Raw genomic sequence first — 24,102 nt, 5'->3', positions numbered from 1 at the left:
TGAAGATCATTCAGAAAAGGGGCAGTTGGATTTGTAGTGGAGACTCAAAGGACCATATTATTTATCATAGTGTTGGACAACATTATTGACAACACATTACTAAGGATAGGGAGACAGCAATTTTTCTTAAAAGCAGCACAGTTCTATTCATCACCAAGTATTGTTAGTCCAGGTGTGATGTTTAATCGCCAGGGCCAGTTCTCCCTTCACGCCAGGCACTGGGTCGAATGCAGACCACGGTCACAGCATACAAGTCCATAGGATGGTGTATATCATGCACACAATGATTACTGCCTTTATCTTCATGTTAACCTTCCCAAACAAATCTTCTTACATTGGGACAGGTGAATCCAGGAATTGGTGTCTTTAACCTTTACAACATGAGGGGTAACCAGGAGGAGTTGGTGTAGACCTCACTAACAGGGCTGGTGCCAGTGCTTTCACCGAGTATCTCGGATCAGAACCATATTGCCAAGGTGGATTCTCTCATCTGTAGCCTTGATGAAGGGGGCCACACCCCAGGACTCTTTTAGTTGGGAGTGCACGCATTTCAGTGTTCTTTGGAGGCCTTCAGTCCTTTTCCTATGTTATGTTTCATGCACACCACACACTTCGGACAGAACGCTGCAGCATAAAGCGAGAACTCTGGAGTCCTCCAAAAGCTCTCCACATGTGACACCATTTTGTCTTTATCAGCATAATTTAATCTAGGAGCAATCTTCACAAATCCTAGAAAAGAAGACTTGGGCAGAAAAAGTTTTGAAAAGTCTGTAGGTGGCGCCATATCCCATCATCATTCTTCTTATCTCCAAGTCGGAACATCTGTGGGTGTTGCACTGGTCTGTAAATAAAAAAACTTCGGTCACTGGCGTGTCAGGCCTCCGAGTGCCATCTTTGGCCGAATAATACCGCGGCACACCAGATCTCAGTTATTCGAATATATCTGCCACTTTATTGCAGTAAGTTGGCTAGGCTCCATAATCGCATCAAACAAATTATACACCAAAGTATTGGGCTGAAATGGATAGCCAGTACTGGTCTTGTACCCTCACATTTTCCACAAAAAAAAATCCATGATTATGACATAGGACGAGTCTGCGTTAATACAGTAGTTACATCTCCACCCTTACGCAATTGACACGCACGTGTCAATGCAAAGGTTTAGAAGCCTGTGCAGACCACTTGGCAGTAGGGGCATAGTTTCAAATTACGATATAAATTAAGCTCCACATTCCCTTTTTTTTTTAATCTATTTATTCTTTTAACCTCCCTTTTTTACAGCATATCTTAATATGGAACACTGCCTAGACTGAAAGCCAGTGCTCAATACCACTTTCCTCATTCTCCTAGAGCAGGGGTAGGCAACGTCGGTCCTGGTGAGCCGCAGTGGCTACAGGTTTTCATTCCAACCCAATTGCTTAATTAGAAACCAATCATTGCCAATCTCAGACCTTATTTAATTTTATGGCTTGTTAGTCTGTGCAATGTAAGGCTCTTATATCGTAGATTTTTTTCCTTTCCAAGGATATCATCCAAATGATATGAAGCCTAAAACAGATCATTTTCAGTCTGTCACATTTTTCTATTAAGTGTTTTATTAAATCAAACAGTGCATGATGAACACACACAGATGTAATTGGAAAAAAGCTAGCTGGAGAACTGCTGGCTGCTTTGTCTTTTACATCTTATTGCTAATAAGGAGCAATTAAAACACTGAATGCAGCAGTTTAAGATTGAAATAAGCAATTAAGGTTGGAGAACCTTAACAAGCGAGACCACTAAAATGAAGCATCAAAATGTCACTTAAGCAATATGTGCTTCATCAGCAATAATTGAGTTCTCGTTAAGGAACTGGGTTGGAACAAAAACCTGCACATACTGCGGCACTCCAGGACCGACGTTGCCTACCCCTGTCCTAGAGGATATGTCTTGTTTTACTTTAAATTTAATTTGCAATTACTGGAAAAACCCTTTTTTTTTTACTTATAGAAAAGGAAGTGTGCACATTATTTTAAAACGTTTTTTTTCCATTGCACTTAATCATATTTTCCACTTGAATACAGAGATCTCTCAATTTGAACAATATTATATATATATATATATATATATATATATATATATATATATATATATATATATATATACTCTTTAATGAAATCCCTGTGTGCGTCCAGGTGTCCGTGTGTGTGTGTCCTCTGGTGAAGTGCGCATGCGCGGGGCACGGTGCGATGCGCGATATTACTGTCAGGGAAAGTTACAGGCGTTTTACGGAAATACAAACCAGTATTACTGCGAGAGGAAATTAAAGGTACACAATACAGTGACACATATTACAGCCACATACAAGCCAGTATTACTGTCAGAGAAAATTAAAGGCATATTACCATTGCGCACGCCTGCATTACCACCAGAAAAAATTAAAGGTATATATTTTATTCTCTTCAACCATATTCCCAAACTCAGTCAAATGTTGTTTAATACACTGCAGTCACAAAAACCTGTTTAACATAATGGAAAACATACTCAAAAACAGTTAAACTTTTGCAATTGAAAGCACTCACATCTCTCTCCACACACAAAGCAGATAAGCCCAAGCATTCATTTCCTGTTGTTGAGCAGCAGTGCTAATCACTGTGTCACCATACTTCCCTATCTTAACAGCGGTTTTGCACTCATCCAAGCTCAATATACATTCAATATTTCTTAAAAGCATCACAGCACACACCAATAATATTTTAATTCTCGAAAGAAATTGTCTCTGTTGTATTTTATTACTATTAAAAGAACACTTTTCCTTAGAACGTGATCAGAGTTCGAAGGAAAGATGTTTCGTACATGTACAATTGGTTTTATGAGCAAAATTGGAGACCTTTCCATTTACCAAGTATCACACACAGTCAAAACTCATTGTAACTCGAATTAATCCAGAGCTCTAGAGACTGATTTCAGAAATTTCTAAATTTTGTGTGCACATTTCAGCCAATTACTTGAAAATTCAGTTTAATACAATTCTAGGGGCCGACGTCAGTGTTTTTTAAGACCCATTGCCGAGAAAAGGTAGCAACTGTTGCTTAATTTCAGGACGAAGCACAAGTCTTACGGCCACGATACGAGAGTCAGAAAACAACCGTTTTCTCTTTTATGTAACCAGCTGGAATTTAGATCAGGAAACTTTATGACAATTTTGTGCTTGAAAGAAAAGTAAAGGTTTAGTGTTTTTTTTTTTTGCAATTCTTCTTTAAGTCAGAGCAAAGCAACAGATCATCCACATACTAAATAAAACACTACAATATCAGCAACGAAAGGGACTCGACACGCTTAAAGAAAGAAAAGTGAAGTACTGTAATTCAAATCAGAAGTCAAAAAACAATGGAAAAGAAGAGAAAACGCGAGATCAGTAACAGAGAACTGGTTTACTGTACTGCAGATGGAATGGAGGACAGGAGGGTTGCTGGATGCGGCGCAATAAGCGACCTGGGAGCGAAGTGTAACCTTCACCTCCCGCAAGTCCTGCAGATAACGCTGAGAACGAACAAACTTGATAACATATAATATTGGCATATTTATTGGACAGTATAACAGGTGGACTTGGGAATTCAGCCACAGATGAAAAATCAATATTCTCTGAAATACCCCGACTTGAAACGTACATTGGAGCACACTTAGCCTTAACGGGGAGTCTTGTTTTATTCTTTAGCTTGCCCTTTTCCTAATCTAACATGCACAACCCATTGTCCACATACCTGAATCCTTCCACTATAGCTAAGTAACTCTTTACCCCAGGAGACGTGCAAAACTAGACCCGAGCAGGCTTGTCATATAACCGAAGAGCAGAGCAAATCTGGAAAGGGCAGAGTCTCATTTTGTAGGATGTAAAAAAAAAAAATGTCCAGCATAGTGCAGTGGTTGGAAAAGAAGATCAGGTCCACAGCTAATACAATCGCCGTCAAATATAAAAGAATATTAAGGCAGGGTAACTGGATAAGGAGGGACAAGGAATAAAGCATGTTGTGAATGGAGAGGACATTTGAGACAAGCACAGTTATTTGAAGACATCAGCAGTAATCATAAACGACACAGTTCTTTCCACTGGCAACAGTTCATTTTCCTTGTATGCTGTAGTGGTCCCAAAGCGGGACTAGTCCAGACTCCTGTGATCACTTCTAAGTCCGCGTCTCTCCCCCAAAAGCCTTGTAAAGCCTCCTCCGCGAACAGCTGCCATTTTGAACAGCAACACATCGCACATATTCACCACTGATCTTGGCTGTCAGGCCAGTCCACACTTCTCCACCTAATAACCCTCAGCGTTAACATATCACCTTAGTATGTATAGTTCCTTTACCACACTTCTACTAACTGTCAGGCACTCGCCATTGTTTTGGTTTACATTCTTTCACATTATTCTGTAAACTTATCCTTCCTTTATTATACTGATGACCAACAGTCCTTGAACCATTACTTGAACTGCAAAAATATATTCCATTATTATCACAGGTTAAAATGTAAGTTTATTCTCGCTTCTCAGACTCCACCTACCTACTCCATCCTCAGTAAACGTTCTTTATTGAAACATACGTGTTGGCCAACCGCAATGCATACCCTCGCTCTTTCACACCACCCAGGTTTATTTTAAACTGTTATCTCAGCCTTTTCCCACCATTTATATTATCCCGATCATGTCTAATTGGAACCAACACCTATTTTAAATACATCCAAATATCAAATTTAACTCGATGTTGTTATTCCTAGGTACCTATATTAATTCCAGAAGGCATTTTTCAAAGTCACACACCGTTCCTTTCACATCAGACTTTGAATATCACCCTTAAATCATAACACACATATACTTATCTTGTCCTGTTTATATCTCTCTATATATATACACATACAAATATATATATATATATATATATATATATATATATATATATATATATATATATATACATACATACATACATACATACATACATATATATGTATATTTTATTTACCTATTTATTTAACACAATGCCGGCTTAACATAACTTCATTTCTATACACACATACATTTTTTTTATTATTATTATTTTTAATATATAGATATATATTCCTGGAGCTCCGATCCTTACCCCTATCTGACCACTGACATGGGATTGAATCCGATACCGGTCCTATCTCACCACCGGTAGGAGCCTGGATTCTTCTTTTACTCAGCTGAGTTTTTTTTTTTTTTTTAGTATTCCCCCCCTTGTGCACGACCGACAGAGAAAAAACCCCTATCATAAACTTAATAATCTCCTCAACGCGGCTTGGGTCCCAGCAGTGGACCAGGAACGGGCCAGTCCTAAAGTTTGCCGGATCTGGTCCCACCAGACGCTAACTATTTTCTGGCCTCTTCTTCTTGAGGTTCCAGGTCCGAGTGGGTCCTCTCACCAGGTGAACCTCAGAACCCCACGTTAAGGCACCAGAAACTGTGTAAGAAAATTATGAATACAGACAACCCCCACCCCACTGGAATGCATCGATTTAAGCAATAAAACACAGGCAGGAGAAAGCGTCAATTGTTATTCTTTATCTAAATCTCCAAAGAGGCAAAAAGCATCATATCAGTGTTTTTTGCAAAGCAAGTGTCCTCTGCACCATATTTATACAATCCATTGATTAGGTCACTATTCTTTAAAAGGAATTCATTACAAATTCAGAAAACTTTTAACATGATTGGTTACACCTAGTTGCTAACAGGACATGGCAGATGTTGATATGTTAGATGACCACAATTGGATTGATAGTCCTGTTTGTTTAGGATGTGCGTGACTTTTTGAATGTATATTTTTCATTTTAGGAGATGTGTGAACTTTGCCACATACATCTTGTTTTTCAATTAGTAAAGAACAATTTCCTCATTCATTTTATGATCCAGCTTTGGTACATAAATAGGAAACGTAGTACTATAGAAAAATGGTTATGCCATAAATACAACATTTCTCTTAAGGGGTTATATAAATAACAAGAAATACATTTTATCATAGTGAATAATAAAATAACAGCGTCAGCTTTTAAGCATAATAAGCTCAGAAGGATATGAGAGTCAGACACATGCCAGGTGCACATTGGACCAGGGTTCAAATTCAACTCTTACAAGATGAGGCATTTCCTTTTTTACTGCTAACTTGCTGTTGTGGCTCCTCTAATCCTCAATCTTGACGTGTCTTGTTGCAGTCCCTTATCTTGTCATCTTCAATATTGTTTGCCTTTCTGGTATGCATGCAGTGTTATCTTATAGTTGCCTTAATTGCTTTTCAAACTGGGAGTGTGAACATGAGTGTGTCCTGTATTTACATCTGATAAAAGAATGAACTGTCATTGAATTTTACTCATGATACCGAGGTCAAGAGAGTGAGGGGTTGGGAGGATGACTGTTAATACCATCAGATTGTCTAAACTCTAATAGTCATGCATCTATTGAAGCTGATTTCTCACACTGCACAATATCATTTAGGCCATCTGAGAACCTCCCTACCCCATCCTCCAAGCTGCTCCCCCCATTGCAAGAATATTGCTGCAGTTGGCTTAATTGTGGTTGATTTCCCACTAATCAGTCAAAAATCAAGAAACAGGTGGCTACAGAAACTGTGTGGATGTGCCTGTGAATAGACTTATGAGCATCAACATTAAGATTTTCATCTTTTTCATGAGAGGCTCCCCGTGTGAAAGCAGCTGCACTAAGCCACCACCTAATTGCTTGCTTCTTGACAGCCTAATTACAGCAGGCACTTGGCTCCCTTGGCTCCTCAGCTGGGTTGAGACAATAGGGCACACATGATATTAACTCTTTCCCCAGTTTGTGGTAACAATTAGATATCAACCCTTATTAGGTCATCATTCAGAAAAGGCAAAGGCAAAATGGGAGAAAAATTTGTAAGGCTGGTGCTGGAGGTCAGTGTCAGTGACTTACAAGCAAGTTGGGCTTGTTATACCCATTCCCTGAAGACTGTGTGGAGCCATACTTTCTGTTTAACTGCAGGAAGCGAGTTGAGCCCCCTTACCTGTAGAGTACTCCAATGATCTGAATTGTGCTTAGCCCCATAATAATCCCTGGTGGTGAAGTGGAATCTCAGATGCACCTTTGATTTATTTCCAACAAAAATAAAATGCGGTTCTTTACTTGGCAGACATCACTTTTAGTGGGTAACATGAAAACTGTGAATAATAAGAAATGATTGTGCCAGTCAGGCATTATGCATTACAGGCATTTGTCATTTGACTCATTTCTGATCCCCTCAATTGCTTACTTAACCTGCCTCCCAGCTTTTCTGTCTGATGGAAATTAAATTGGCAACAGCAGTTACAGCAACTGACATATTTCTCAACAAGAAGACTTGCACACATGATCAGGACCTACATATATTTTATATATATATGGAAGAGAAGGTCTGTGATACGGTTTCCATATTTGCAGCTGGAGATCCACAAAGGGAGAAAAAATGAATCACGTATCATAAAGTAGTTTTTATTCCTGAGCTTTCAACCCCTGCCAGGGGTCTTCATCAGAGGATAATGCTTAGACTTACAAGAATCAAAGGCAATATATAGCAAAACATTATGTGGAGGGGGCGGGGGTGGCTAAGTCAGTGTGATGGGGGGGGGGGGGGGTATTGGGTGTACAGTTTATTTATTATGAACATGTTCTTCTTAAGTTTGCATATGCTGGATTTATGTCCAAGTGTCTGTTGATGGCGTTCTCATTTGATAGCCAAGATTCGGCCAGCTCTCTGGCACTTTTAGTACTGGCCTTAAATTTAACTTGTAGATTGTCCCAGTTAAATGTATGTCCTGTTGATTTAGTATGCGTGTAGATCAATGAAAGTGAGCCCTTTCTTCTGACGGCATTGCGATGTTCCTGTATACGTGTTGAGATTCTTTTTGAAGTTTGTCCTATGGCTGTCAAATGAGAACGCCATCAACAGACACTTGGACATAAATCCAGCATATGTAAACTTAAGAAGAACATGTACATAATAAATAAACTGTACACCCAATACCCCCGCCCCCTCCACATAATGTTTTGCTATATATTGCCTTTGATTCTTGTAAGTCTAAGCATTATCCTCTGATGAAGTCCCCTGGCAGGGGTTGAAAGCTCAGGAATAAAAACTACTTTATGATACGTGATTCATTTTTTCTCCCTTTGTGGATCTCAAGCTGCAAATATATATATATATATATATATATATATATATATATATATATATAAATAGGAGATGCATCCAGCCTCATTTTTAAATATGGTATAGAACACTGGCACTGTAGTTCTTCTGTATCCTCCATTTTCATTGCCTGCAAGATGAGTGCATGTTATATTCAGTTTTGACTTTAGTCACTGCCATGGCTTTCAGAAAGGCTCGACCATGGTGTGTCACAGCCTCCTAAGTCCTCATCCTTTGATGCTTCTACCACAGAACGGATAAAAGGACCTCCTGATTCTGTAGTTTATTGAATGGCTGTTTTCTTGAAATGCACAAGAAAAGGCTTGGAGCTCTCCTCTAATGAAATAGTGCAGTCAACAGAATGAATGAGGTTATCATGTGATAAGCATCCAACCATCGTCCATCCTTTCTGTAACACATACTTCCTTCTCATTTTTATCTTTCTCATCATTACAGGCAGGTCTACGGACCCTGCATGACATTGGGCCAGAGATTCGGCGAGCAATTTCATGTGACTTACAAGATGAGGACCCAATGGATGCCAATATTGATGAAGAAGAGGAAATCTACAGAGTAAGTACCTGGTGTTTGGCTTTCATCATGGCTTCGTATTCTCTTTGGCTAGAAGAGGCACAGTCTTATGGAGCTTCCTAGATTAGAGACACTAAATAATTACCTCATGAATGTGCTGTGCAAAGGTTTTGCATCCCATCCAGATTCTTGTCTTCACCCTGTTAATAGTTCTGTAAAATGCATATATGGATTGCATATTAATTATTAAAAAGATACTCATTTTAAATTACTAAAATGTGTCTAAATTAATTATTATACTTGAAATTCCTAATTGGCAAAATTGGTGTTGCTGCTGTCTCACAATTCAAGGGACCAGGACTTTATTACCTAGTGTAGTGTTTCTGTCTTTGGACTTTGCACATTATTCCTCTGTCTATGTACGTTCTGCTCTGGGTACTTTAGGTGACTTCAAATTGGTCAGGTATGAATGAGTGCGTGACCAGCAATGGGCTGGCTGGTTCCATCTCTACTGTTGCATCCTGCCTTAAAACCCAGTGATTCAAGGATCTCCTCCATCCCCTTGTATTGGAGTAAGAAGGTCCAGTAAATGGATGGATAGAAGGATGAGTGAGTGGGGGTGTCAACATGAGTGTGGTGCAGAGTTAGGTCCTGCCTTGCCATGTGAGGTTGTGCCCCTTTGTCAATAAAAAAGCAGATTTGTACAATGGATGCATTGTATAAATAGAGTAATAAACAGAGTAGATTTTATTAATAGGAACTATTACCACTCCCCCAAATATTTTGACCAATTACCATTATCCCCCAGCCCTACCATTTAGTCACTTCTTTTTCTTTCAGCTGCTCCCATTAGGGGTTGCCACAGTGGATCATCTATTTCCACATCTTCCTCTCCTCGTCATCTTGTTCTGTTACACCCATCACCTGCATGTTCTCTCTCACCACATCCATAAACCTTCTCTTAGGCCTTCCTCATTTCCTCTTGCCTGGTAGCTCTATCCTTAGCATCCTTCTCCCAATATACCCAGCATCTCTCCTCTGCACATATCCAAACCAACACAATCTCGCCTCTCTGACTTTGCCTCCCAACCTGAGCAGACCCTCCAATGTCTTCATTTCTAATCTTGTCCATCCTCGTCATGCCCAATGCAAATCTTAGCATCTGTAACTCTGCCACCTCAGTGTATTTTATGCTATGATGAGATGCCCACTCAAATTTGTCACTTTATGAACAGTGGACGTATTTGTCTCTGTTAGCCTCCTCAACATATGACTGCCCCAAATGCCAGTTATTTGCTGTGTATTTATTTACTTATAATTGACACACGATGTTCCAGAAACCTCAGGGGCCCAGTAAGTAAGGGTCAGAATTTGTAGGTTTACAGGTAAAATTACATCTGTACATTGCAAATGCCAGCTTCTGTGTTGGGGAAGTTTCAGCATAATTCACGTTTTTGATCCCATTTTCCTATGTTACAGAGAAATGGTGGCCTCTTTGGGAACCACGTAAACCATGTCAATGGAGACAGGAGGAACTCATCTTACCAGACAAATGCCACACAACGCCCTCTGCAAATCCAGACTCCCTCAGGTCATCGCAGCTATGACTCAGAGAAACACAATCTGTTTGTGAAAACGGGCAACTCTCTCTTCCACAATCATTATAACCACCATTCTGTGATAAAATCTTCTCCAAAGTCCACCAATGCCAACCTCAACAACGCCAACATGTCTCTAATTCCAAATGGAAAGCACTTCTATCACCGAAGCCATGAGCACGCTTCTGCGAATGGCTACTCTTCTCACTCGCCATACATGCGGAATGAACCTTATGACCCTCACCGCAAGGCCCACGCCAGGAGGTAAGAGATAACATCTTTTTATTGGAAATAGATGATTTTAATGGAAGGTTTTAGGGAGCTGTGCCTTCTAGTCGTTTAAAAAGAATATTCAGTATCAAAAATACGAGCTTTAATTATTCAGTGTAAGTATCCTACAGACAGTTCTAGAAGGTTAGGTTTGATTAGCTGCGTGCCTTCTGTCTGATCCCTGCACTGCACTGAAGGTAGTGCGGTAACAAATATCTCTGTCTAGTCTTTGTCTGCTGTTTCCCATCTCTGTAATTGTTTGGGGACACATGTGGCATCATGTCTATAGTAGAGGCCAGATCCCTTCTGGACCACCTGCTTTTGAGGATCATGTAGACCAGTGTGGCAAAAAGTTTTTGTTCCAACCAATTTCAGAATTAGTGGATAATTTTACATCTAATTGATCTCAATATGTAATAATCTGCCTTTTCTCCCATCACTTATTTTACATTCAGAAAAGTGTAGTAGTATGAGGTTACACTGTATAAGTAATCTTGGTATTTTTTACTATATGCCTCAATGCTTCTCTTTCATTTTCATTTTATTTCACTTTTTCTTTGCAGTTTGCTCTCTTAATTGTATTCAGTTACTGACAGTTCATTAGCTTATCAGACCCCTGTACAAACAACACGGAATGCTAAATACAGCTTTGTCGCTATTACCAAATGAGTGCTTATTCACAAATACTAGTTCATAAAGAAGAGAAAGTCAAAAAGCACAAAACAGTAAAAAAGAATGAATCGTTACCCAGCTGACAGACTTAAATTCTTCTTCTTCCTTTAAATAATTTACATATCCTGTTTATAATGTCTAAAAAAAAAAAAAAACATCAACTCATAAGAAACAAAACAAACTTAATTATGGTCAAATTCCCATAAAAGGCAGACGCTGTTGCCAATTGTGTCCCCCAGGAGTGAAATTGAGAATCACTGATGTAGACCACCTCAGCTAACCATCACATTTAGTATATTCTGGCACAGTAAAAACTGATAGACTTTGATAATGGAGAGATGAAAGGCCAGGCCATTGGGTTTTAATTTTCTTCTTTTTTGGTTTGACTTCCACTTTACATTGTTTTTTTTTTTCTTATCTATTTTCAACCACCATTTTCTTTTAATTGTTAGATGTATAGGTAACTGGGAGTGAGTCGTTCGGACCCAGGCCATGTGTGTCTCCTCTGATGCTCCATGATAGCCTATTGGTGCACCCTCAGACTACCACCAGGGTTGGCAGAGTGCAGGATCAAGCTCTGCCACCCAAGTGCTACAAGGGAGCCTTTTCAGTGTTCAGAGTGCTACGTTATTAGTTAAGTTATGGGCAGCCTGAGCAAATTTTAGTCTTGCTACAATGTCAACAAGTGCCAGTGGTTAACTCTGCACAGGTCAGACATCCTAGCTATACAGCCCATGGGGCCTGGTCTTGAGAATGAGGAAGGGAAGGTCTGCTCCATTTTCATAGTGCATCTCTCAGGTTTCAGAAGGCTATGATAGCAACTTCAACTTTGAGGTGTTTGGCAAGGAGTCACAGCCTGTCAGCAAGGATGGTCATCAATATTTTACAGATTTTACATCACTGACCTTTTTGTTCATTGCTTTTCTAATTTCTCAGCTGTTCATCTTCAGTCTTCATGCCATTGACAAGTCAACTGTATATTTATGGGATAACTGTATATCATTGAATAAATATATATATATAAATATATATATTGCACCTTTGACTTCTCATTTTCCTTCCTCAATTTTCTAACTGAACTGCTTTTTCTCAACCATTTCTGTGCTTTCTGGGATAGGACCCGCTACTATGAAACCTATGTTAGGTATGTTTGCTCTAGTCCATGCCATTGGAAGGGCTTGTGTCTAGTAATCAGGGGAGAATTCTTCAATTTAAACCTAGAAAAAAAAAGAAGAAAGTACACCTGCTGAAAGGTGTTGCACACTTGTGCCCCTTTTTTGATCCAACTTGTTCACAACCTATGCAAATTGGGATCTTCCTTTGGCACTGTGACTGCCCAGTCTCTTGTCGACTTCATAAGGCTTGGGTGGTTGTGAATTTGTAAATAAAAGTTAAGTTGGGCAGAAGGGGCACAGTGTTCACCCACCCAGACACCCCTTTGTCTTGACTGCATGTTCTAGTTTAGCAGATGGCAACACGAAAGCCGTTCTATAAATATATCTACCTGGTGCTGGTGCTTCCTGCTCTACCTGCTGGCAGAGCTTCTATCTGCTTGTTTGTCTCCCTGAGCTGCGAGTTCTTCTGCATGTCACTGCATGCCATGCACAGAGAGTATGGGCCACAAGTGAGGGAGAAATAATCACTAACTTACTGTGCCTTTAGATCAGAATCTGGAGATGGAAGGCTACCCACCATCCAGCGTGAGGAACCCCAGCTGGATGATCACTATGATGAGGACCGCTACTCTGGGGAGTACTGTAGCGGGGAGGAGTATTACCCTGATGATGTGCCGTCAGGAGACAGGTATGGAAATGGTGACTTGTACAAAATTCAGTTGAGGTGACTGTATAGAAGAGCATAGTTTCTTATCAGCTTCCGTCTGAGTAACCTTTGTCTTCCTTGAATTATTTACTGTACCGGGGGTCCTCGGGTTACAACGTCTCAACATACAACGTTTCGAGTTTACAACGCTCACTCCCATAAAAACTTTTTAAAAAATTGGGACGCGAGTGTTTCGGCTTATGCCGTTAGCATCATACTTACAGACTACGTGGCAAACTAGTTTGGCTGCATGCGGCAAGTACACAACGTTTAAGGTGAGGGAATTGGCGAACTAGTTTAGTTGCGCGCGGCACACGTGTTCCGTTTGTGTTGCTTGTTTGCCGACTTTTTGGCCCTTATCATGGCTCCTAAACGACAGTCAGAGTCTTCAGGTGGTAGTGCTTTGAAGAAGAGGAAAGCCATCACGATGGAAGTGAAATTAGACATTGTAATGAGATCAGAAGGAGTAAAATGTAAGGAATTTTTTTACACTCATTTTTTGTCATTTTTTTCTGTTACTACAGTACAGTGTACAGTGCATTTATGTCCTTTTCCTTTGGCTTAGTTGTGTTTTTATGTTCTAGATTATGATTTTGCAAATGTGTTAGGATAGTTAAGTGACTTAGGCTAGGGTGTGTTTCGACTTTCACCAAAATTCGGGTTACAACACTGTTGTAGGAACGGAACTGTGTCGTAACCCGAGGACGCCCTGTATAATAACAGCTTTCACAAATGTTACTTCTTCCTTTCACTGTTTTAAATTAAATAATGTGGTTAGAGTTTGTAGGGAGGGACAGTGAGGTTAAGAGAGAGATTGAGCAGAGCACTATGTATTGTAGAATGATACACTCTGTGTTGCAGTGGAGGTCAAGAGGCCTGCTTGCCAAGTTGAGGAAGGGAATTCCTTTTACTGAAGCTGGACATGTATCCACTTCTGACTAGGTGGCCCTGGGTTTACTGACAGCCTCTCCATGTAAGGACATGAAATGGAGAGACGAAACCCTGAGAGATTCCACACTAGTGGTAGTGTTGCTACCAAATAATTTTAGATTCCTGGGTTCAGTTACCAGCCAAAACAATGCCTGTATGTTCATTTATTCCTTCATTCATGTTTCAACACTTCTCTGAAGCCGAGTCGTGGGACAACAGCCTTAGCAGCAAGGCTCATATGTCCCTTTTTCCAACCACACTTGCCATCTTATACTGTGGGATCCCAAGGCATTCCCAGGCCATCCTCCAAGAGAGCCCTGGGTCTTTCATAGGATCTCCTCCCAGTTCATTATGTCTGTAAAAACTCCTTAGGGAGGTGTACGGGAGGCATCTGTATCAATTAGCTTCTCTCGATGCAGAGGGTCAGTGGCTCTACTCAGAGCCTCTCACAGATGTCTATGCTTCTCACCCTATCTCTAAGGGAGAGCTCAGCGACCACCCTGAGGAGAATGCTTAATTTGTTTGCTTGTATCCTTAGTCTCATTCTTTCAGTCGTTACCCGAAACTCATGACCATGGGTGAGGGTAGGGACATTGATCGACTGGTAATTAAACAGCATCGCCTTCTAACTCAGCTCTTTCTTCATCACAATGGATCAGTGTAGCGACTGCATAACTGTACTCACTGGCCAATCTGTCTCTTAGTCTCACCATCCCTTTTCCACTCACTCGTGAACAAGACCTGTATGTTGCTTGCACATTCACCGTGTGTCTGTGTGAGTTTACCCTGGGTTCCTCCTACATCCCAAAGACATGCAGGTTATGGTGGGAAAAACATTGACCTCATAATAGTTGGAGAGGGCATACCCAATAATAGACTACCGTCTTGTCCTTTGTTAGTTCCTGCCTTTTGACCCAGACTGTGGGTCGCTGCAAATTAAACTGAAAATTAATGAATTTGTAGAATCATTCCTCCTCTCCACTTTGCTCAGTCTTTCATTGTTCGGTAGCCTTTTAGTTTGCCTTTCCCTCGAAAAATTAGTATGTTAACTATTCTATGGGCATTAACCATCGTTAAGTGCACACAGCACCATTTCTCAAAACATCTCTTCATTTGCAATACATACAATGCATTATATAACTGAACTCCATGTTAGTTTATTTATCACTTCCTTACACTCACTAGTAGTGAACACCCTACCCAGATAGCTTGCATGTATCACTGTGAGATTCTGTACTTCTAGGAAATATATTTTACTTATTCATTGAGGGGCTGGGGGCCAATAACAAACCACCTACTCACCACCAATTTTATTACAATCAAGGGAGCTTAAACCAGTTTTAAAGATATGAGCAACATAACTATATCTCATATAGATGCAGATATCAATAATATTTCTAATAATAAATCTGTACAATAGACACAAAAATAACTAAATAACTTTTTTGACCTGTTTCTTTCCAGGATTATTTTAAAATTTAATTTGTCAAATCTCTTTTTCAGTGGAAAACATAATTTGAGTCACCAGAGATGCGTTTTTTTTTCCTTTTTTTTTTTGTTATTATTGTATATGACGGGGTGTGTCACAAGATGTTTTAAGGATGTTAATTTATTGTTTCTTTAGCACATATGGGTGGGGGGATTTAGCTTGTTACTCATACAGGCATTAGATCACACAAGTTCATTGTTGATGGCGTGATGATTAGGAAACAGCTGAGAGCCATTGTTTTAAGTAGAGAAGGGTTGAGTGCAGGAGTGTAAGGAAAAAGAAAATGAGATAGTGATCATAAAGGAGCATGAAAATGTTTGTAGAGGTTTTCTTGGTCAAAGTCAAGATGTGTAGTATCTTTGAAAGAGTGCAGTGATGAGACATGGATGCAGAGAGTTCAACTTTTTTGACTTTCTGAGCGAGGATATGAGAATGGAGGGACTCTGCAAGGAAACTTTGCATTGAGGAAGGAAGACGTAATGTGTAGTGGCATCTGAATTGAAGTAACGCATCCTGAAGGAGCTGCTGAAGCCATTGGAGTTGGCAGCTCCAGAACTGTGACAACTGGTATTGGTGCAATTTGTGTGTCTGTGGCAACTGCGAAGGGTACAGCTTGTAAGTGTCTGGCAAAAGTGGATGGAGCAGATCGAGTTTATCATGATTGGCAGTGTGGCAGATTGGGGATACTGCATATGGCACTGAAAAGCATCCAAAGTAAGTTCATGACTATAGGGAACACTTCTCAATGGATTTTCAAATGTTTATTTATTTGTACCTGTAAGTCACTATGGGATTATATGGCTGGAGATGTATTTAATACTATAGATCTACCTATTTCGGGGTATGCATTGTTTTGCACATTTGTGAATTTTCACATCAATCTTTATTGAACATGATAACATACTGCACCTTTGCACTTTACTTTGTGTCTGTCTCCTGCTACTGGTCCATCCTCGGTTCATGAACTAGTAGATGCCCTGCTAAGGGACAAAAGTGGTGACAATGGACTGGAATATACTGTAAAACTTTAAGTTTTTGGTTCAGTTGTTGCCTGTGAATTACTGTGTGGCTTGGAGCAGCCATCCTAAGTAGCATACACTTTAGTAATGTAAAGAAAATATAAAGTAAGTAATTTTAATATTTGCTGTTCTTTAAGACACCTTGGATAAAGTTAATGATAACAATATAGTGATATTTGCTTGGAAAACAGTCATACATCTGATGTATCTCTCAGTTTACCCCATCTGTGTGTACCATTCCAGGAGGCCATACAAGACATACCGAGAAAAGTACTATGAGCACGATTATGAAACCCCTCGTGGTTATCATCATCCTTATGGATACTATGATGATGAAGACACAATCTACCATGAGTCCCAACGTTCTCCAAAGAGACGACTGCTGCCTCCGACACCTCAAGGTGAGAAATAGCTATTGAGAAGGATGGGTAGTAGAATCCTAATCAGAAGTGGGTATTGACGAATATCATGAGGCCCTTCTGATTGGACATAATGTTATTGGAGTTTTGTGAAGACTTTTCGCCAGCTACTACAGAAAGAAGCCAATCAAGAGTTGTCAGCCCCCTTTATATGAACACCTCTTCTCTTTTACAAGTCATGCCAGCTTTTTTTTCCTCTTGTTTTCAGCAAACCGAAGGCCGTCATTTAATTTTGAATGTCTACGGAGGCAAAGCAGCCAAGATGATATATCCCTTTCTCCTATGTTTCATCAGCGCACAGCACTTCCTTTGCATTTAATCCAACACCAGGTAGGCACCTTTTTGACCTCTAGATAAGTAAAATGAAATAACTGGACATCATGTGTATTGTAGGTTGAAAAAGTTGCTTTGCCACCCAATGCACTGTGGACTTACAACACATCAAACAATAATGATAATGATAATATTTGCTAAAATGTAAACTGCACACCCTAGAAGAGGAAGGACAACATGCTTCAATTACGGCTCTATAAGCCTTTGTAGTACAAAAGAAGCAAGTAACATAAAAGGCTTTGTTTCACACTACAAAATGGGAGAATTAAGCAGGCTTTAGGCTGTGGAGCAAAAAAATGAAACCACAATCAGTGTTTCTGCTTTCATGAATGTCTGACTTGTCATCACAATTGATCTCTTGACGACTAGGTGAATCCTGTTTGGCATGCCATAGGAAGTTCATCCTGACACCTGTAGATTCTGTGTCTCTGGTATACAGTAATCCCTCCTCCATCGCGGGGGTTGCGTTCCAGAGCCACCCGCGAAATAAGAAAATCCGCGAAGTAGAAACCATATGTTTATATGGTTATTTTTATATTGTCATGCTTGGGTCACAGATTTGCGCAGAAACACAGGAGGTTGTAGAGAGACAGGAACGTTATTCAAACACTGCAAACAAACATTTGTCTCTTTTTCAAAAGTTTAAACTGTGCTCCATGACAAGACAGAGATGACAATTCTGTCTCACAATTAAAAGAATGCAAACATATCTTCCTCTTCAAAGGAGTGCGCGTCAGGAGAGAGAGGAAAGCAAACAAATCAATAGGGCTGTTTGGCTTTTAAGTATGCGAAGCACCGCCGGTACAAAGCTGTTGAAGGCGGCAGCTCACACCCCTTCCGTCAGGAGCAGGGAGAGAGAGAGAGACAGAGAAAAACAAACAGTCAAAAATCAATACGTGCCCTTTGAGCTTTTAAGCATGCGAAGCACCGTGCAGCATGTCGCTTCACGAAGCAGCTGCACAGAAGGTAGCAACGTGAAGATAATCTTTCAGCATTTTTAGACGAGCGTCCGTATCGTCTAGGTGTGCGAACAGCCCCCCTGCTCACAACCCCCTACGTCAGCGCAAGAGAGAGAGAGAGAAAGTAAGTTGGGTAGCTTCTCAGCCATCTGCCAATAGCGTCCCTTGTATGAAATCAACTGGGCAAACCAACTGAGGAAGCATGTACCAGAAATTAAAAGACCCATTGTCCTCAGAAATCCGCGAACCAGCAAAAAATCCGCGATATATATTTAAATATGCTTACATATAAAATCCGCGATAGAGTGAAGCCGCGAAAGGCGAAGCGCGATATAGCGAGGGATCACTGTACTGAGTATCTTGTTTTTAAATACTAGGGGGCTTCGCTCACCAACCCCTTCCTGCCCCACCTGCGCTACGCGCCATTGTGAAGACGGGGGCTGAACGCACCCCAAGCAGACGTGGCCGCTTCTTCCGAAACCCCTCTTAAACGGTGATACAATGGGAAACAAATAACAGCTGTTTTTTTTACCTCCTCTTTGCTCGATCAGCTGCTGGCTTGCTGTTGCTGCCATGCCGTGTGATCTGCACTTTGTGCGACACTTCAGACATTTAAAAGCCTGTACAGTAGCTGTCCTTTTGTCTCACTGCCTTTTTTCTCTTCTCCCCCAGACATCCTCAAACACTATTTGATCTCTTTTCGCTGTTCCGTTATTTCACCGAGTAATATTTTCCATTTGTTTGCACTAATGTGATCTTTACTCTCATTTTTTTGAGACTTTTAAATTTTCCTAATTCCATTATCTCTAACCTTCTCTGCATGTGTATCACGGGACTTGCTTCCAAAGGTTGTAAGTATGACGTGACTTGACCGTCTCATGGGACGTGAAAGTTTCTCTCTGTCTCTCTTCAAAAGATCACATCTCATCTCTCTAAAAGTCTCATTTCGTCCAAAGATTTTTTTTTATAATAGAGAGACTTTCTTTGCCATGTAATTATCAATGCTCTAGAATGCAACTGTAGCAATGACACAAGCTGGAATCCATGACAGCATTAAAACTAAGGAGCATTCACAAATATTACATTTTTAGAGTATTTTATTTAGAGAACCCAGGCTGCCACTGTAGGCTAATCAACTTGGGTCAACACATGCAGGTTAGCACCTCCGGTCAATTAATGGATTTGGGAGTTGGGAGGACATCGGAGTGGTAATGTAAGGATGTGCTGTACAGTATTTCAGGATGACCAGGGTGGAAGTCAGGCCTGCTTAGTCTGACTCAGTTTTCCTTTTTTTCAAACTCATGCATAACAGCTATAATCTATATTCATGAGAAATTATTCAATTGAAACATCTCAAGGCAGCCACAAATCTCTGGCAGTGCAGAACACAATAATTCAGGAGTAAGAACATGCCTTTTGTAAACCAGCCGCCAAGGTGACATAATCTATTATACCCCCAGAGGTAGATGAAATGAAAGAAGTAGTGGAAGCTGGGAAATAAAAATTGGAAATAGTATGATTCATGGGAACAGCAGCATACATCCAGATTTGCCTTAGTATACCCAATCACCCTATCCTTCCAGGGAGTAAAGGAGGTGACAACTTGCATCACTGTGACATTGTCATTTGTGTTTCACTTGATGTATTCAGACTTTTACATCAAAACTGGGGAGCGATATTCAGAAATCTGAAGAAGCCACCATTTTTCTTCCTTGTTGAATGTGGTACATTTATCTTGCTCACGATTTTTGCAGTGATTTCTTTATCTGAGTAGGCTCAGGACCAGGCTGGATGAAGAATCATGCTCTGTAGTGGAATTGTCTGTCAGATCAAATCATCTAGAAACCGGTTTTTTTTATTACCACACAAGGTTAGGTAATTATAGCCAGTGTCCTGTTGACTGACTATTAGCATATACAATGCATTTTAATCATTTGATGCTGGCCAAAGTGTATGCATTTCTCTATGACTGGTTATTTAAATACATGTGTGCTTATGTGTATAAATGTTGCATAGTTTACACTTTACTATATTATTATTATTATGTGCTCCGTGCCCGACGTCAGTGAAGAGTGCTAAATATGGTTAGACTAAATTTCATTAAATGTTGTGTTATTAATCTTTTGGCACAGTATCCATTGGGTTTCATCAAAATGTAATTAAAAGTTCTTCATCCTCGCTGAGAATTTCCTGGGTGACACCCAAGTTAGCCTTCCTGCATCATTGAATGTTATGTCAGAAACTTTTGGAGGCCTATGAAAATTATGCGTCATGGTCTTACCAAACTCCTTGCACAGAAGGGCCTTAACTTTGGCCACTACTACAGTGGCTGCCCTTTTGGCCTGCTTGTACCTTTCAATTAAATCTGGAGACCCTACTGCTAATATTATTAATCGGTGTAGAACCACAGTTTTGTGGACGTTTGGTCAGACCATGATGGCGAAGTTGTGAAGAGTTACTGTAACTCTTTGCACAAAACTTTGGATTTATTGGTTAGCCTACATCCCCATCCTCACCTATGGTCATGAGTGGGTACTGATTGAAAGAATGAGATGACAAGTATAAGTAAAGGATTCCTGCACAGGGTTAATGGGCTAGCTGTCTGTAAAGCTAGGAGGATCTCTGAATAAAATGGCTGTTTCTCTGGAGCAAGCAAAGCTGGTTCAGGAGGTTGACCATAGAATTAGGGTGCCCCAGGGAACAAACCAGACATGGTCAACTGTGGAAAACCTAGGGCAGAACCAGGGTATGATAGGGGGATTATATCTCTTGACTTGTTCAACAGTGTCTGGGAATTCTCCAGGGGAGGCTAGAAAAATAAAGAATGGGTGGCCTGGTCAGTCCATCTACTGATATCATGATGCCACCATAGTCTTCACTGGGAAATTCAGAGTGAAAAATGAATGAACGGTATAATCTTTTTTGTGGCATTTACTGGTTAAGGCAGTAATGCCCATAATGCTCCCCTTACACAAGTGAGCAGTCATTTAAAATTCTGTTCCTGTTAAATGTCTGTATCTTCTGGTAGCCATACAATAGCTGCCTGGCCTCCAGTGTGTTTGCAACTTTCTAATTGTTTTTTCTATGTTGGGCAGGTGATGGCTGTTGCAGGTCTGGACTCCAACAGAGCTCAAAGACTGTCACCAACTCGCTCCACACGATCATGGGCGACACCTCCTGCCACTCCCTCCAGCAAGGACCATTCCCCATACTACACTCCCATGATCAGAGTGGACCGACCCTACTGCAGAGAAAATGTCAATGGTAGCCTCTCGTCAGTACACAGGAGCTCATGGTACACTGATGACCAGGACTATCCTTACAGGACTTACACACCCGCAAACTTAAAAGTCCCTCCAGAATTTCGACACAAGTACCATGAAAAGAGAGGGAGTGCCACCAGCCTTGTGGAAGCGGTAGGTTTGCTGGGATTCATACCAGGGTTTACGAGCGAAACCTGCACTGACAGATTTGATTTTTTTCACTTTCCATTTTAAACTGGACCCTACACTTAATTTCTATACAAATTGTTGGGGTAAGGAAACTATGGGCAATGCCACCAGAGGGAGCTGCAATCATGTTTATGATTAAATAAATAAATAGTGATACTCCATTGCAAACCCAGATTATCCATCATTCCTAGATTCTTAAACAGCAGTCCCCAGGGACTGTAAAGGCCTCCAGTGCCACCACTCAATGGTATTGGCTACAAACAACTTAACAGTCATCAGAGTTCTTGTGATCTCACATTCAAGAAGTCAGAAGCTTGTACTAAGAAATGTAAGTCTTAAATTCCAGTTGTTAGAGGTCCTTAAACTTCACTTCAGTGATTGGGGGCTCATATAACAGTTTTCAGACATCTCAGGGTCTCAAAATTCCACTTCTCTGGATCTTAACCTCCAGCAACCAGAGGTTTCAGTTTCCCAGCATCCAACCTTAGGTCTCCAAGTGACTAATTCCACTCCTCTAGTTTTGGCATTTCACTTTACAGTGCTCAGCAATTTAGGCACCTAAACTTACGCCCACCCAACTTGTGCCCTAGTCATCTACACAAACTGAGGCCAAGGAATAATTTTCCACCATGTTTTATGTTTTCAGCCATTCAACAACCAACATAAATCTTTCATGTGTTTGCACATAGAAAGCACTATTGATGGGCAAAATGCTCTAGTATACGATGCAGGGCCTAATTATTTGATGCATTCGTTTGTTTATTTGTTTGCTTCTTTCAGTGGCCAGGCAGGACTCAGGCCTTGTGCTTGTGATTTGATTTATTCCTAAATTAAATGCTGTTCTTTTCTTTTCAGGTTCTAATCTCAGAAGGTTTGGGGAGATATGCCAAAGACCCCAAGTTTGTCTCTGCCACTAAACATGAGATTGCTGATGCCTGTGACATGACAATAGATGAGATGGAAAGCGCAGCAAGCAATCTTCTCAATGGCAACATAAACAATGGCACAAATGGGGAAATGTTTCCAATTTTAAGCAGGGGAGACTATGAACTTCAAGACTTTGGTGCTGGCTACAGCGATGAAGAACCAGACTCTGGGAAATACGAGGAGGATTTAGCAGATGAAATGATATGCATTACAACCTTATAGCACTGGCTAAAGCAAATGCACACCTTAGGAGTAACAAATAAAAGAAGTGCCTTGCTTGTGTTACATGTAAGGCACAAGCTGAATCGGCATGGGGAGCTGAGATCTGTGACAATACAGTTGTTACAGCCGGCAGAAGCCATAAGCGGCTTGTAAGCAGGGATGCCAAGGTGGCTTTGGGGTCCACCATGTGCTCAAGAAAGAGCATCCCATCCCTGCTGCACTCCCATATTGCCACCGCCAGGGATTGTCTGCAATGAAAAATGGGGGCAAGCACCATAGTGGCGGAGCTCCTGAAGTCGAGGGACACACTGGACGTGAAAGACGAATATAAAGGATGGCGCCATTACATTTCTCATATCTGACAAATTCCGTACATGTCCACTGGCAAAGAAAACAGACAAAGGGTGACATATCCATTTGTACATGTTGGGATTTCATTCCTCTCTAACCTTTTCAAATTTTTATTCCAGCCAGTAGAATTTTCAGTCACTTAACAACAGACGTTTACACAAAGTTTATATAAATATATACACATACATAGAAATATTATATATATATATAAAGTTTCTATATTGCATTGTGTAATTCTTTAGTGATAGTCTGTTTTAATGACTATCCTATTAAAAGTTCTGTAATGGAAGTTGTGTAAACGCACTTGCAGTCAGGAGAATTTTAAATTTCAGAAAACTTATTTAAAAGTTTCATAGTAGGTGCACTGTATATTAATTGTAATATACAAAAATACACTTTGTAAAGAGATGTTCTATATTTTGTAACTATTGTACCGTATTTGAAAAACAAACAAACAAACAGACAAAGGAGCAATATTGTCTTTATCATTACTGTTCTTATAAAATAGATAGAAGTTATTTTATTAGGACTATAGAGGAGTAGACAATAAATGCCTTTTCTTTTTGCTAAGGCGTATCCTTTTTTAAAGTTATTTTCAGAAAAATTACATGTAGGAAGTTTGAAGTTAATGTGAAAACTTTTTTTTTTTTTTTTTTACACAAAATATGTGAAGCTAGTTATATACACAGTACAAAACATTGTCCTGCAAATCAGACTAACAAAACTAAATAATAAAAGTCAATGAGAAAGCACCTGCAGCAATGCGATCCATCCAGCCCCACATCTGCAGTATGTGTGGTGCTAGCTCTAGCTGTGCAAAAACACCTTGTATGAAAAGCATCTGCAGGGCCCCCGATTTCCATGCTTTTTGCATTTCTCTTTGCATATCTTGTGTAAACCAGAAGAGCAGGCTGGTTTTT

At 40.3% G+C, this 24,102-nt stretch overlaps 1 protein-coding gene across 1 annotated transcript in view; it reads left to right on the top strand.

Moving 5' to 3' along the window:
* cacna1db (calcium channel, voltage-dependent, L type, alpha 1D subunit, b) overlaps window positions 1-23,344 on the top strand; it is a 325,356-nt gene extending 302,012 nt beyond the window's left edge. Inside the window, exons 40-47 of the mRNA XM_051921058.1 lie at window positions 8,646-8,762; window positions 10,200-10,582; window positions 12,378-12,404; window positions 12,923-13,063; window positions 16,763-16,920; window positions 17,147-17,268; window positions 21,326-21,646; window positions 22,538-23,344. Coding sequence (XP_051777018.1) covers window positions 8,646-8,762; window positions 10,200-10,582; window positions 12,378-12,404; window positions 12,923-13,063; window positions 16,763-16,920; window positions 17,147-17,268; window positions 21,326-21,646; window positions 22,538-22,831 — 1,563 coding nt within the window. The 3' untranslated portion in view covers window positions 22,832-23,344. The remainder of the gene's footprint in view (window positions 1-8,645; window positions 8,763-10,199; window positions 10,583-12,377; window positions 12,405-12,922; window positions 13,064-16,762; window positions 16,921-17,146; window positions 17,269-21,325; window positions 21,647-22,537) is intronic.
* Window positions 23,345-24,102: the final 758 nt, after the last annotated feature.

The sequence above is a fragment of the Erpetoichthys calabaricus genome, chromosome 18 (genome assembly GCF_900747795.2).
Source record: "Erpetoichthys calabaricus chromosome 18, fErpCal1.3, whole genome shotgun sequence".
Taxonomy (NCBI): domain Eukaryota; kingdom Metazoa; phylum Chordata; class Cladistia; order Polypteriformes; family Polypteridae; genus Erpetoichthys; species Erpetoichthys calabaricus.
This window is presented reverse-complemented; position numbering and strand designations above follow the sequence as displayed.